This window comes from Morone saxatilis, unplaced genomic scaffold, assembly GCF_004916995.1.
Source record: "Morone saxatilis isolate NCDOM2014 unplaced genomic scaffold, NCSU_SB_2.0 Contig16, whole genome shotgun sequence".
Classification (NCBI taxonomy): domain Eukaryota; kingdom Metazoa; phylum Chordata; class Actinopteri; family Moronidae; genus Morone; species Morone saxatilis.
The window spans coordinates 20,495,359-20,510,148 of record NW_023339718.1 but is presented as its reverse complement, the minus strand read 5'-3'; the positions used below and the strand labels follow the sequence as shown (position 1 = coordinate 20,510,148).

Genomic DNA, 14,790 nt, shown 5'->3' with positions numbered 1-14,790 from the left:
TTAAGCAGGTCAAAGCAATCAAGACATCAGTCTGTAATTTCTGGTCTTCAGAAGAACTTAATAAGGTTCTTGATTTTGTTCAAATTGACTTTAATTTAAATTATGATTTTATAATTTTTTACTTATTATAAATGTCAACTTATAAAATAAAACAAAATAAAAACAGCTCTGTCTTCCAGCCTAAACAAACTCAGCATCCAAAATCCATCACTTATACCTGTTGTAAGTCTTGAGTTGAATTGATGAGGCTGTCAGTGAGCTGTTAAGTGTGTGTGTGTGTGTGTGTGTGTGTGTGTGTGAATATGTGTGTTTGCACGTGAGCTGTATGCATACAGTCTTTGAGCGTGTGTGTGTGTTTGGGTATGTAGAGGTGGGAGTATATAGTGTGTGTTTATTTGCGGACAGAGAGTGATTTCATATACAAATTTAAATGCAGGTTGTCATCTCGCTTGACTCGGTTGGATCTATATCTTGTGCTAGACCAACTGATGAACAACAAACATGTAGTTCTATCACATATATTAATGCAGTTAACTTATGAAATGGTTTACTTTTCCTTTCTCAGCAGAGTAAAGAGGACAGAGAGCCTGTGGTGTCGGTCAGCAGCATCCATGTGGAGGAAAACTCTGGAGTCGTCATTACCAACTCGTCTATCAGTGTCCTCGACCAGGACACACCAGAGAACGAGATCCTCTTCACCATCATCAGGAAGCCTTCCTACGGTGAGCAGAGAACAGCACTCACACATGCAACTGAACTGCCAGTTTATCAAATCTACCTAGCTAATAAGACATTCTTATGAAAATAAATCCCACCTTTGTTATACTGAGAGTTTTATTATATAATAATTATTTGATTATTTAGTGTACTCCAGCACTATAGTACATCTGGTAACAAGTTAAATGCATATATGAAGGTTTTCTGCTGCAACTGTAGGAAAGAAATTCATATACACCAATCAGCCATAACATTATGACCACCATGTGCCCAGGTGGTACACAGCCCCATACACAACAAACTGTGATGCACTGTGTGTTCTGACACCTTTCTATCAAAACCAACATTAACTTCTTCAGCAGTTTGAGCTACAGTAGCTGTTGGATTGGACCACACGGGCCAGCCATCACTCCCCACATGCATCAATGAGCCTTGGCCACCCATTACCAAAATGTTCACTTGCTCCCTAATATCTCACTGACAGGTACCATGACAACCAGATAATCAGTGTTATTCACTTCACCTGTCAGTGCTCATAATGTTATGGCTGATTGGTGTAAATACATCCTATACTGTATTGGTTAAGATCAAGGTCTCTTTTTCAAGCATAGAATAAATATATTCACAACCATAGCAGTCAAATGGCAGCACACAGATAAATTAATAAAAAAACGTAGATGTTGCTTTGAAATTACTGAGAGATAGATGGAAATGCCTTTAAAAAAGGCTTTTAATTCTCATGTTTTAATAATATGCATTTATTTAGGTATTTTAAGTGTTTTCATTAAGTATTTACAATATGTGGTTTATTTTTAACCAACCATTGGGCAGTGATTATGGCATCATAATTACTGCTTTTAAAATATAATGGAGATGTCAGCTACAGAGGTGCTTCAAAGGCAGATTCTCATGTATATTTACAGATCTACAGATAAACACTGAAAATTATGCAAACAGATGCACAGTCTATATTTTAGCATATATACACACATAAATACTCTCGTATATAACACAGATACTATCATCCTCCCTCTACACATAAACACACACACACACACAGCCCCCAAACTAATAAAGATCCCAGCTGAGAGTAATGCTGAGGAGTATCCAGCATGTTGATAGTAAATTGTTCTGAACGTGATAGAGATGAACACACACACACCCACACTCGTAAACACATTACTCTCACTTCCGACACCCGAACAGTTTAAAACAAGACAAACACACCGGTTGTCCGCTGCAGCGCCACACTCTGACTGCAGCCATTCCTCACACACTCGCCAACAACGACACACACTCAAATCAAGTGACCTCCAAACACTCTGTTTTCCTGACTTCCCCTCACCATCCTAAATTGAGTTTTCTCTCCAGCCTGTCAAAGCCTGGTAGACTAAAAGAAATTGCCTCACAAAAAAATCATTCTTACTGGACAAAAGTATTTTTTTTACTCAGCAATATATCATCTTATCCAATTTTAGCAACGTTTACAGAATGAGAAACTGGGTGAAGACTTCAGTAAAGAAAGGTGAACAGTAATAATAAGTGATTTGTCACATTGGAATAATGTCAAAAGAGAAACACAAATTTAAAAATGTAAGTGCTTGAAACTTAAAAGACCAGTATTAAAGATTTAGTGGCATCTAGCAGTGAAGTTCCATGATGCAATAATTTCAATACAGCTCAGCCTTCCGAGCGTGAAACTACAGTGACCGCAAAAAACACAAAACCCTATCTAGAGCCAGTGTTTGGTTTGTCCGTTCTGGGCTACTGTAGAAACATGTCAGCCTTCATTGTAGAGGACCCGCTCCCTCTGTAGAAAAAGACGGCTCATTGTAAAGTAACAATCCCACAATGATTCTTACTTTCAGGTAATTATACACTAATGAAAACATACCAATAGATCCTCCTAAATGCACACTGGACCTTGTTGCTTTCACGAGCCGACAGACACATCCCCACTTTCAACTCATTATAAATATAATTTGGCGAAGATGAGGAGGAATTCCAGTTCACAAAACAACTCTAGAACATTATAAAAAAAATTCACCAGTATGATATTACTGATCTGTCTTAATGTCCAGTTCAAAAAGCCTGTTCAGCAGATGACCCTCGTGGATTCCATCTGGGATTTGCTGGGTGTTATTTTCAACCCATCTACCTCTCTAATCTGTCCAGCCCCCTGCCAGCTGCTGGGCACCTGCTTGGGGATGTTCCTCTTAACAGCCCCTCCCCTCCTCAGTAAAAGCACCATAAAGCAGCTGGTGAAACCGAGTGTGCCACCGCCATAAAACCAGCAGCATGTAGGGCTGGTGGGACAGAGAGCAGGAGAGGAGTGATTTCGTACAGGACAATGAGTCCCAGGCAGCTCGTCTTTTTAACAGGCTGCCTCCCCACTGCCCTCACATCTCACACTCATACACACACCTACACACACACACATAGAAACACACACAGATTTATCAGAGAGTGAAAGACAGACCCTTTCTAATGTAATAAAGATGTCAGGATGCTGCAACACACACACACACACACACACACACACAACAACAAACATAAACTATTAGATACTGTAAATGAACAAATATAATAGTGGTAGAAACTACAAAAACTAGATCACATCGTATAATGTAGAAAAAACTGAAATTTAGCTCATTACAAATGTATTGGAATTAATATATTTGCCAGCCAAAAAGTAACAAGCAATGTCAATGCAGAAGGTTGAAGACATTTTTCAACTTTAAAACATCACGAGCAGCACATATCTTGGTAAACCTTTTATATTGAACCTTAGCACAAGGGTCAAAGTCACTATAACATTACAAACACGTTTTTAGCCATAACTCAAAAATTGACCGTACTCAGACAATGATTGGCGACAGAAGTTTAATGGAATACAACGAAGAAGTAATTTTTCATCCAAAAGGTCAAAGGTCAGCTTAACTGTGACATGATGTCCTGGAAAAAGGCTTTTGGCCATTATTCAGCACCATAACTCAGGAACACAAGAGGGGATTGTGACCATATTTCACAGTTTGTCAGACCCTGAGTTGGTGACATTTTTGACTCAGAGGTCAAAGGTCATTGTGACCTCAAAATAGGTTTTTATCCATAATTTAAGAATAAACTGGGTGATTCAAGATTTCACACCCATGTTGTATTAGGATGACACAATGGGTAAACAATAACTAGCACAGTACGAGCTTTCATCATCATCTTTTCTTTTTGCCAAATTTAGTTATATTTGAAATTCTATTTTTTTTGTTCTTGCTTGTGCCAACATTGCTTTGGTATTGGTACCAGAACTCTAGTATTGGCCCTAGAATCAAAAATCTTAAACAAACGCTGAATTTATGTGTTTCAGTTAAACGCAAATATCGGGAGGGTGACATGATGGCCTCAAGGGTTAATGCATTATCTCTCCACTGTCGTTATCTAAGGCATAAAATGCCCACAGGCAATGTATTGCCATCTCTTTTATATCAATTCACTAACAGGCTCAAAAATATAAAATTGGAGGGACTCTACTTTAAAAGAATGCAGAAACACTTTACAGCTAATATATATTAGAACATACTGTATATATATATATATATATATTAAGTATGTGTAAGAGGGAAAAGGAGAGAGTCTGTATATGTATGTGACTGTGTGTCTTTGTGTGTGTGTCCACTCATTATGTTCCAGGATTTAGGCTCAAATCCCATTTAAACCTGGGCTTTGATTTAAGGATCGGTGTAATTTAGTGGAATCTAAAAAGTCTCATTAGTTTCTACAAAGACCTTTTCTTGTCTTTCATGCACTGCATGAAAAACTCGTCCTCCGTTTGACTGAGATAATCAAACGACTTAACCGGATGCAGTTCAAGGTGCAGCTTTAGTCCGCTACAGTTATCATACACACACATATACACACCTGTACCCACTTCAAAAAATCAGAGGTTCATTAATCTTGCATTCCCTCAGGCAAACTCCGCAGACGGCAGTTCTACTCTCAGCCACTGGAGAACGGCCGGGTCCTCACACAGGGCTCTACCTTCACCTACCAGGACGTCCTGGACCAGTTGCTGGTCTACACACCTGAAATCGTCAGCGGGGGAGCCGATGAAATGGGTTTCACCCTTACTGATGGCATCTTCACGTACACGGGCCGTCTGGAGTTCACCATGGATGTCAGGAGGAGTGAAGGACCCCGAATGACCGTCAACAGAGGCCTGCAGCTCCCGGCAGGTGAGAGGGGGAGGAAGGAGGGTCATATTAGGGAAGGAAAAAAAAACGTACATTTCGTGTCAATACAAGGTTTCAGCAGAATCTTAGAAAGTGTGAGAAAAGTCTTAAAGTAAGTAAGCTAATGTAGTGCTACATTTACTGTCCTTTTACACTTATCAGATAAAGACATTGAGTGCTCTGAATCATTTCAGGATCTTCATCTAAGATCACAGAGCAGAATCTGAAGGGTACAGACATCGACTCAGACATCCTGAAGCTCAGGTACATCCTGACCAAAGACCCTCCAGCCGGCAAACTACAGCTCAGCAAGAGCGAACGTGTGGAGAAGATTTCTGTTAAAGGTCCTGTTCAGAGCTTCACCCAGGACGACGTCAACAAAGGTCCCAGCTTGTTTTTTTTTTGTTGTGTTGTGTCTAACTTTGTAAAAGTGCTTTTTTAAATTTTCTGTAAATATTTGCTTCATCCCCAAGAAAAAACAGTTGGAGTTTTGTTGTTGTTGGTAGAGGTTACAAGACAAAAATAAAAAATATACAACCTTAAATTCTACAACTTGATGGTCAAGAAAGATTCACCCTAGTAGTCTACCCAGCGATCTCAGTTTAGCCACTGTAGAAATCTCTGTCTCTGACAAGAAATGTCGTGTGTCAAAAAAGTACAAAAGCATAAAGGTGGTGTCCAACCTTTTTAACATCAATAAATGAACTATTATCCACCACATACAATATAATAGTAAAACACCGACAGGGACCATTTTACTGCACAAAGAGTACATTTTGTTGATAATACTTACATACTTTTACTTAAAAAAGGTCTGAATGCATGACTTTTAGCTGTAATTGAGTATTTTTACAGTGTGGTTTGATACTTTTACTTAAATAAAGGATATGAATACTCACTCAGAGTAGAAGATGCTAAAAGCAGCTATTTTCCTCTTTTATGGTCTAGTTTGCTTACAATCATTTTGCTAATATCTGTAGTTTAATATGATAATGACCTACTGATGTTGGAATGCTTTCATTTTCCCAGCAGGTAATGTTTAAGCATGCAGCTGAAACACAACATTAAGTTCACACTGAGTGTCCTTGTCTTGCAGGCCTACTGCAGTACAGCCATGAGAAAGGGGAGAAGGGAGGCAGCCTGTCTTTCAAGTTCAACCTGGTCGATCCAGAAGGCAACAAACTGATCGACCAATCCTTCTTCATCAGTGTGCTCGGTAGGGTTTCTTCCATCCTCTGTTACCTGCAGCACTAAAATAAAGGCTCAAGTGTTCCTTCACTTGGTGGAGAGAAGAAGGCAATTACTACAGATTTATCCCTTTGTCCTGCATGCTTACTGATGTTCTACTGCACCCTGAACATGTCCTGAATATGAATTGTGTAGAGCCACCCTCTGTACAAGCTATTGTTCTTACATTTCCTAAATCATGTACAATCAATCAAGTACATAGCGCTGATATTTACACTTGAGAGCTTGTTAGTTATTACTTTAAAACGCCACTGGCTGTTCAACTTTAAGTAAGTTTAAAGTTAAATAATAACTATCTCAAAAGTATCAAGATTTGGCATTTTTAGGCAAAGAGCATGGGAACTTTCAACTGATGCTAAAAGGGAGGATATGTTAAATATATATTGTACTGCTGATGATCAGCCAAGCAATAGTACATGGCTATTTTGATAATTGACCACTAATTTAAATTGTGCATTAAGTTAGAAATCCAACATTTGGTTAGAGCTTATTTATATTCAGGGTTTGCTTGCCCTTATTCAAACCTGAATAATAACGAGTTTCCTTTTTTACTGGAACCCAGTCGGGTGGGTTCTGAATTATATTCAACACCCTTAGGGCACCCTTTCTTTGCAGCAGGTGATCATTCTGCTGCCAGTGTATGTGGTTTCTCTCTGTTTGGGTCTTCTCTCTGTTTGGGTCTTCTTAAGTTGACCACATTTAGGTCTAAAAATCTTCAAATCCATAACAGTTTTGGGTAGGCTTCCCACTTTTGTTTTGGCTTGTCTCCAAAACGTATAGTATTATATAACTTTACCCATGAAGACATGAAGATACTTTACATGTAAAAATAATAGCATAATTTCAGAGATAATCAAAAATTGGTATAAGTAAATACATTCTTTGTTGTTGTATTTTTGTTGTTCTTCTAAATACGCACATATTTAAATAAAGTGTCATGGCTGTTTTGTAGAATTCAGTTCATACAAATGTAGTCCACTGTATCCTAATACTTTAGCAACTCTTTGTCGACAAGAAACTATCCCGCTACTTTCTTGACGTCTGTGATGGCTGAAAACACACCAAAACTTTATTTTTTCTACTTACTTCTTTTTGGGGACTCAGCCAAACTATTGCAGTGGTTCAACAGTTAAACGTCAGACTTCATTACAAGCTGCTGGAGACTGAAGGATTGTCTGTCCCTCCCGGCTGAACAGCATCCTGATTTTCTCATATCTTTCCCAGCTCACTTTTGATCCTGTTTTGTATTATTCCCTCTCGTTTTTCTCTCTTCTGCTCTCTCAGATGTGACTGCAGTGAAGCCCTCTGTTCATATCTCTTCCTACAACACTGCCCTCTGATTACTTCTCTGCCCTTCTCTCAATATTTCCTAATCCGTTTGTCCTAATCTCTCAAACCTATATCACTCTTTCACAAACCCTGATATTCCATACTCCCTCCTTTGCCGTCACCCAACTTAATCTTTACCGGTTTTGTGCTTGTAGTTGTATCATTTCTCTCTTTCTACAGTTCCTAATATACCCCTCTGTTCTTCTTATCTTCCCTCATTCTCCTCTCTGTCTCCAAATCAGTCTCAGCTTCTTTCTGCTCCATTGTTTCAATCCATCTTATTCATTTTTTACCAGGATGAGAAATTGACCCAAATTCTTTTTTTATCTCCTTTTGGATGAAGTTTTTCATAAACTCAGGAAATACAAACAACACATTTTTGCTTGTAGGGGTCTCTTTTTCTTTTTCTTCTTCCTTTCATGATGTTCCTCTCCTCTTCTTCTATGACTAACCTCCTTCTTCTCCCCTTCAGAGGATCGTCTTCCTCCGTCTGTGGTAGTGAACAAAGGCCTGGTGCTGGATGAAAACACAATGAAGAAGCTGACCACCCTGCAGCTGTCAGCCAGCGACCAGGACAGCGAACCAAGCGAGCTCATCTACCGCATCACCAAACAGACGAGCCTGGGTCACCTGGAGCACGCAGCCAGTCCAGGTAGCAACACCGGATTTGTGTTTTAGGTTTTGCAACTAAACTTTACGGGCTCCATGATCCCTAAGATAAAGCATATTTATGCCTTATGGTGAGAACAAGGGACAAATTAACATGTTACACACGTACAGCAATTACTTTGTAATAAATAATTATTTATTTGAGGTGTTTTCGAGGAGGATAGAATAGCACCAAAATAAAGCAGACCAGCAGAATAGACTGTCAAGCTCCTTCAGCCTCTATACTGTGTTTGGTAGAGGTGGAGGCTTTATTTATTCACATGACCTGCCTCATCAGAATTTCTCTTTTTCCAGCATCTCAGGCTGGAATTCAATAATGTAAAAAAGTTTCTAACTTTTGACTTTGCAAAAATATATCATGAATGACATTTGGTTCATGGCTGCCCATTTTATGCATTTAAAGGCCAGTATGTGCTGAATTTTAAGATATCCAACTAACTATCAGAGGCTAGTAGTTTATCTTGTTAGAATATAATATTCACTTAAATTTCCCTGGACTCTTGTGTTTACTCTTCTGTACTTGTTTTCTACAATGAGGCCACTGTGAGAGAATGCAGAGATACATATTAACGTTATTTATAAGGCATTTAGAAAATAGATGCATACAACGTAGCTAGTGAATTTGAATGTGCTAATTCACACATTGATGATTCAAACTAATTTGCTGCAGACCTGTGTACCATTATTTCACATACTGTTTATTCATTGTCTTTGATAATTAACTCAGCACACACACAAAGAGGAAAGTGTATTCATGATCTTGCTCCAGTTACTCTCTAGTGTCTCTCTGATGTCCACTGCGATATAGATACACTCATACACTATCTTTCATGCTTCTTTTGACACGTGCACACACACACAAACTGATATTGAATGACTGCAGCCTTCACAAACTTTCTAGTGTGTTTAGTGTATTCCAAAACTCTTAAAATCCTCCTACTCTGCACCATCAAAATCATTGTTTTTATTTCCACTGGGAAATAAAACATTTTCTCTTACATTACAAAATGAAAAAAAAACAAGACAAAAAAAAAGGAAATTGATGCATCTTCCAACCACAAAGGGGTGATTATTCGCTTCCGTGCTATTGAACAATTCTGCCCCAGCTGAATGGATTCCCCACATCGCTGAACACTGTTGCAGCATGCTAATTAGCTGGATGTTAACACCGCTTTCCGATCTTTGTGCATCAGTTCATCTCAGAGCCACAGAGCAGCTCCGATAATTACCACTAGCCATTTGGCCAATGTGTCATTCCATGCTAACACGCACAGCTAGCTTCCTGCACCTGCGGGATAGCTTGTCAGCCTACTTGGTAGTAAGGTACACAGCACAGAAAGATGAATGCTCTTTTTTGATGCCCACTTTCAAGGCCAAAGTCTTCAAAAGGCTTATTAACTGGCTAAGGTTATGACACCCATGTCAGCTGGAGCGTTTGTCAAAAGGACTGTAACCCACTACCTCACCCCATATTCTTCTTATGTTCACTGCAACTTCTTTTTAGAGACAAGTTTGGGGTAGAATGTGTAGCTCAGACTTTTTGTACAAAAGTACAAAAGAGTCCATAGCACTGATGTGTATGCAAGGAAAAAGATGCAGCTTTTTCATTCATTTCTGTCAAGACTTTAGTTGACCTGCTTCTACCATGTCACTCTAAGACACAGTTGTCAGCTCCACCAATCAGAAGTAATGTAAGATTGCTTTCAGTTTTCAAAAGGAAGTATAAACACCTTGGTTGTATGAGATTCACTGATGTCGGACTTTAGTTGTCAGTGACATGGCAGTCCTGTCCTGCAATATATATCATTGTCAGAATACCCATCATGCCAGCTACGTCTGTATATTGGCTGACTTAAATACAAAGATAGAAGAAGCTTTTTGGCTCCACCCACAGAAGCTTAAATACATTACAAGGAGTCACTCCTTACCAGCTCTGCTCTGTGGCATTTGTTATGTCCAATGCCATACTACACACTGATAATGTAAATGGAATACAGTGTATATGCTTATCTTCATAGTATACCTCTTTTGCATTTAGCATACAGAAATCAACATATTTTGCTGACTACTAACAGAAAATGGTACAATTTCTGCCAATAGATCCTCCTAAATGTTACACACTGGACCTTTAAAAGCACTGCCCCCTTAAATTCAGACATTCCCTCAGTCAATTATCGATCTCATCAAAAACAGTCCATAATAAAAGCTTATGCTGACAACACATCAAAGGTGGTGAGGCTGCTGTGTGACTGTTGAGCCACTATTTGGTTTTGAAGAAAGCAGTAAAGCCTTACCAAGTGAGGGGTGCAACTACCAATGGTTTTAGCATTAACAGCAATAATTTCAAAGTTAAACTGCACTGCCCCCAAACTCCTAATATTTGTTCTTGTAAGTTTTGAATAAAGAATTCTTAAAGCCTTCTTTGACTTTATGTGAGAAAATAAGGAAGAATTTTACATCATTACACACAGCATTCAGAAAGCTTGGTATTTCCTGCTCCTGTCAAGTCAAATAGAAGAGAATGGAAAATGCCTTTCCGTTTAATATCATGGTGCAAATAAGCCGGTATTTTCATCACTGACTGAGAATATTGCTTCTGTATCCCTGTGTGCCTGTAATGATTATGATGATGTATAAACTTCCAGCTGGGGGAATAGATGGCACAAGCTAGGACCATACACTTCAGCAGGTTTCGCTGTGTCAAAAGTAGACGTGAAGAGGATTGATGTTGAAAAGCTACATTTCCATTTCCTTAAGGCCCTCAGTGACATAGTAAATGAGGTATTGCATTCCCTGTATAATTTTTGACCCGCTTCATTGGGAGTTCTGTTTTATTTTGGAAAATTCCACCTTTCTGCACACAAAAAACACTTTTCACCCATCCCTGTCTGCTACCTTCACATCAAAGTCCATCTATAGATCTCTGAATATCCCTTCATAGAATGGCAGGCCTAATTTAAAATATAGCATCAGGTAATGGTAAAATGCTGTTAGCTTTGAACTGTAGGATTCACATGCTTTCGTCTCTAGGCATAAAAACCTGTCTACACCCAGTATTAATGTAGCAATTTATATGGTAAAATTTTTGATTTGTTAAACTGTCTGCTGTGAAAATGAAATATAAGAAAATAAAGGATTGGAGATTGAAATCAGAGAAGATAGCAATTTGGCTCAACTTATATCTGTTCTTTCGTTTGCATTCATCATACATAACTATTTAATTTATGCCAGTGTCACACACTTTATATATCTTACGTAAACATAAATATATTAACGCATACAACTTCTGAAACCTTTGTTTTGCAAGTGTCTTTAAGCATCCAGCCATAACAAATCAGCAGAAATAGAACTATGATGAAAATTATGTTTTGGTTCTTTTTTTGGACTATTGCCTTTAGTTCCACACTGAGTAATGTTTGATCATTGCAATCAAACCTGATTACGTTTCCCACTGAGTTTCAATCCATGGAGGCGTCAGAGAGTGAAGAGGAGCTGAAATAGGTTTTTTCTTTAGTTTTTGTTTGGTTTATTTGCTCATTAAAATGATAAAAGCCAAAACCCAAAAGAAAAAAAGGAACACAGTGTGTGCTCTGAGATAAATGGCAAGGGGGGCTTGTAAAACCGCCTGATGCCATACTATAAAAGATAAAAAAACAAAACTTACAATGATCAACAGACACAGAAGACTTAGGCAGAACATAGTTGACACGGAAATTCAATACAGGAAGAATTGGTAGAAGAACAACAAAATGTATAAATATCACTAACGTTAAGTGAGTGTAGCAGCATGGGTTCAAAGAAAAGGAAAGAATGGATGTCCTAATGATGTTTTTTGTGTTTATGTGTGCATTTGTCCACAACAGTATTTGTTATGTTATGTGTAGCCTATAGGTAAGTCAGGATGTATCACTGATTGTGTGTGTTTTCAAAGAAAGAGAAAGTAAATTTTTCAAACTTGACTAAAAACTGTTCTTCTTTCTCCAGGTACCAGAATCAGCACATTCACCCAGGCCGACCTAGCATCACGCAGCATCCAGTATGTCCACACCAGTGAAGAAGAGAAGCATGCCGATCAGTTTTCCTTTGTTGTGTCGGATGGGACAAATGAGGTGAGTGAGGGGGTCAACTGATTGAGTTTGGTTCAATAATGTAAAAGAGCAAGGAGGTACCTTGAAGAACATTTTCATGATACTGACACTGAGGGACAGGGTATCAGCCATCACATAACCAAGGGTTCCCAACCTTCTTAACTTGAGCCCCCTTAAAATGAGGTTGGAAATCTTGTGAAAGAGGCTTCCAACTTCAGTAGGAGTAATTTTTTGAGATCTGAAGAAATTAAAATATTCAATAATTCACAAGGGAAAAAAATCATCTTGTGTGTCCTTACATTTGTCTTAGAAACTGTTAGTTACTTTGATTCAATCAAAACTGGCTGCCAGATCAGTTTTTATTGTCAACAATGCCTGGACTCATGTTAGATCACTTATGAGTTCCACAAAGTGGGGCATACTAATATTATTTAATTTGTGACAAAGGGAGCACTTGTACAGTTGCAATATGGTTGATCCTCGCTTCCCTCACTCTAGGAGTGATAATAGTAGATAATAGGGGACCCAATAAGGTTCCATGGGGAATGCCTTTAAAAGAAATATTAAATACAGTGGCTTTTTTGTTTTGTTTTAAACAACTAGAAACAGATTCCCTCCCCCACCACACACACACATCAAGCAGCAATGTGTAATTATACCTGCCAGCTAGATGTTGGTTCCCCTTCAGTCTCGTGTTCAGGGCTACAGCTGGTAGGCTACAACAGAAATAAACAAGCTTTTGTAGCTTTTTTGTCTTTTAAGAACTACATAAGTTATAGCCAGGTGTAAAGTTAAGTGTCCAGAGCTCAATGTAGACATTCTCCATCACATTAACCACACGTTTACTATAAGTCAACTCTATTGCAGTATGAGAGGCAGACGAGCATATACGTGATTCATGTTTGAGCACCATTTCATAATGACAAACCCCATTTGGCATGGCTGTGTCTCTCAGTTCTCATGATAATGACTTAAAGACAGGCAGTGTTGGTCTTCCACATAAAAAAGCCCTTCAGACTCCTTTGTCCTTGACTTTTATCTCTTATCTTGCAAAAATCCTTTCTTAAAAGGGTCAGTGCTAGTTTTCTGACAGATAGGACAGTAATTACATTGTAATATAAGGCATAAAGGGTTTTATAAAATATAAATATATAAATATATATACAACATCTAATGAACCCCAAGCTTTTAGAGTGGTGAGGTTGTGGCTTTCCATCCCTTTGAGTTCCCCCCTAGTTTGCCTCATGCATAAATCTGCTTTGCTAATCCAGACTAATGAGGACCGCAAGGACTTGAGTAAACATGTGAAAAAGGTCATTTGGCCTTCACGCCTGGCTGACGGCAGTGTGTGGAGGCTTTTGTGGCCGCTGTAGTGGTTTGTGTTTGTGAAGTGGTTTGGTACTTTTACTTTTGTTAAGTCTCCTCTCTCCAGTTGGGAGGCCTGTTAGTTTTCTATTAGAAAAGCATTGCATATTAATAAGATGTATTTTTTATTAAAGTTTTTTTGCATTTTAAAGTGATACTGAAGCAGAATATTTTACTTAGTGTGTGGTGAGATACGATTGCTCAATGGCATACCAGTGCAAAGTTTCTGTTATGACTACAGTTTATGCTGTTTGGGTAAGTAATCCGGGTTTTACAGATTTGTTGTTCCATTTGGGCATACAATAACAAGAATCATATAGTTTTCTCACTTGTAATTTCTTCCAGATAATCCAATGGGCTTTAAGGATCGGTCCATAATTTTCAAAACTGTCTCAAAATAATACAAACATGCCCATATGTATATTAAAAGTATTGAAAGAGCTATTGGTCACTGTAATTGTCTGTCAAATCCGTATTGGCTGTCCAAATGTGATTCCTTTGTAAGTGACGGGGGACAAAATCCACAGTTCTCCTTCTGTCCAAAAATGCATTCAACTGAAGCTTCAGCAGTGTATATACAAATCAAGTGGGTGCCAAAGTTACTTAGTTGTTTTTATTATAATATTCATTCTTTACATGTGGTACATTTGAGCATATTGTTTTAACACTTGAATAAATGTAAACATATTGAAGAGATAGTAGTCAACCCATAAAGGAAGACGGAACCCACAGAGAAATTCTCAATCAATAAATTTGTAGATACAGGTTTTCATTAGTCTGTGACGAATGTAATCCTAACAGAAGCCTTTAACCCATATGTGATGCTTCCTGGTGAATAAAATAAGTTGCACATCTACATTCAAAATTGATTTATATTTTCCTATATGTATGTTGTCTCCAGGTTGCCCAGACATTCTACATCACCATCAAGCCAGTGGATGACTCCCTGCCTCTGCTCCAGGTTCCTGGCATGAGGGTCCAGGAAGGAGTGAGAAAAACCATCACTGAATTTGAGCTGAAAGCCACTGATGCAGACACTGAGGTAGGACACTGACTACACAGATTCCTAAAATCTTCACCAACTTTCATTACTTATTTATTTTTTAACCAGTTAAGAAAAAGAGCAGGACCACCAAATAATAGTTGGTGAT

General features: G+C 38.4%; 1 protein-coding gene across 1 annotated transcript in view; it reads left to right on the top strand.

The window, feature by feature from the left end:
- Window positions 1-14,790, top strand: part of fras1 (Fraser extracellular matrix complex subunit 1) — a gene marked incomplete in the record, with an annotated part of 218,544 nt that overhangs the window by 184,129 nt on the left and 19,625 nt on the right. The window contains 7 exon segments of the mRNA XM_035658439.1: window positions 566-722; window positions 4,680-4,943; window positions 5,135-5,323; window positions 6,037-6,156; window positions 7,990-8,169; window positions 12,171-12,295; window positions 14,541-14,681. Coding sequence (XP_035514332.1) covers window positions 566-722; window positions 4,680-4,943; window positions 5,135-5,323; window positions 6,037-6,156; window positions 7,990-8,169; window positions 12,171-12,295; window positions 14,541-14,681 — 1,176 coding nt within the window.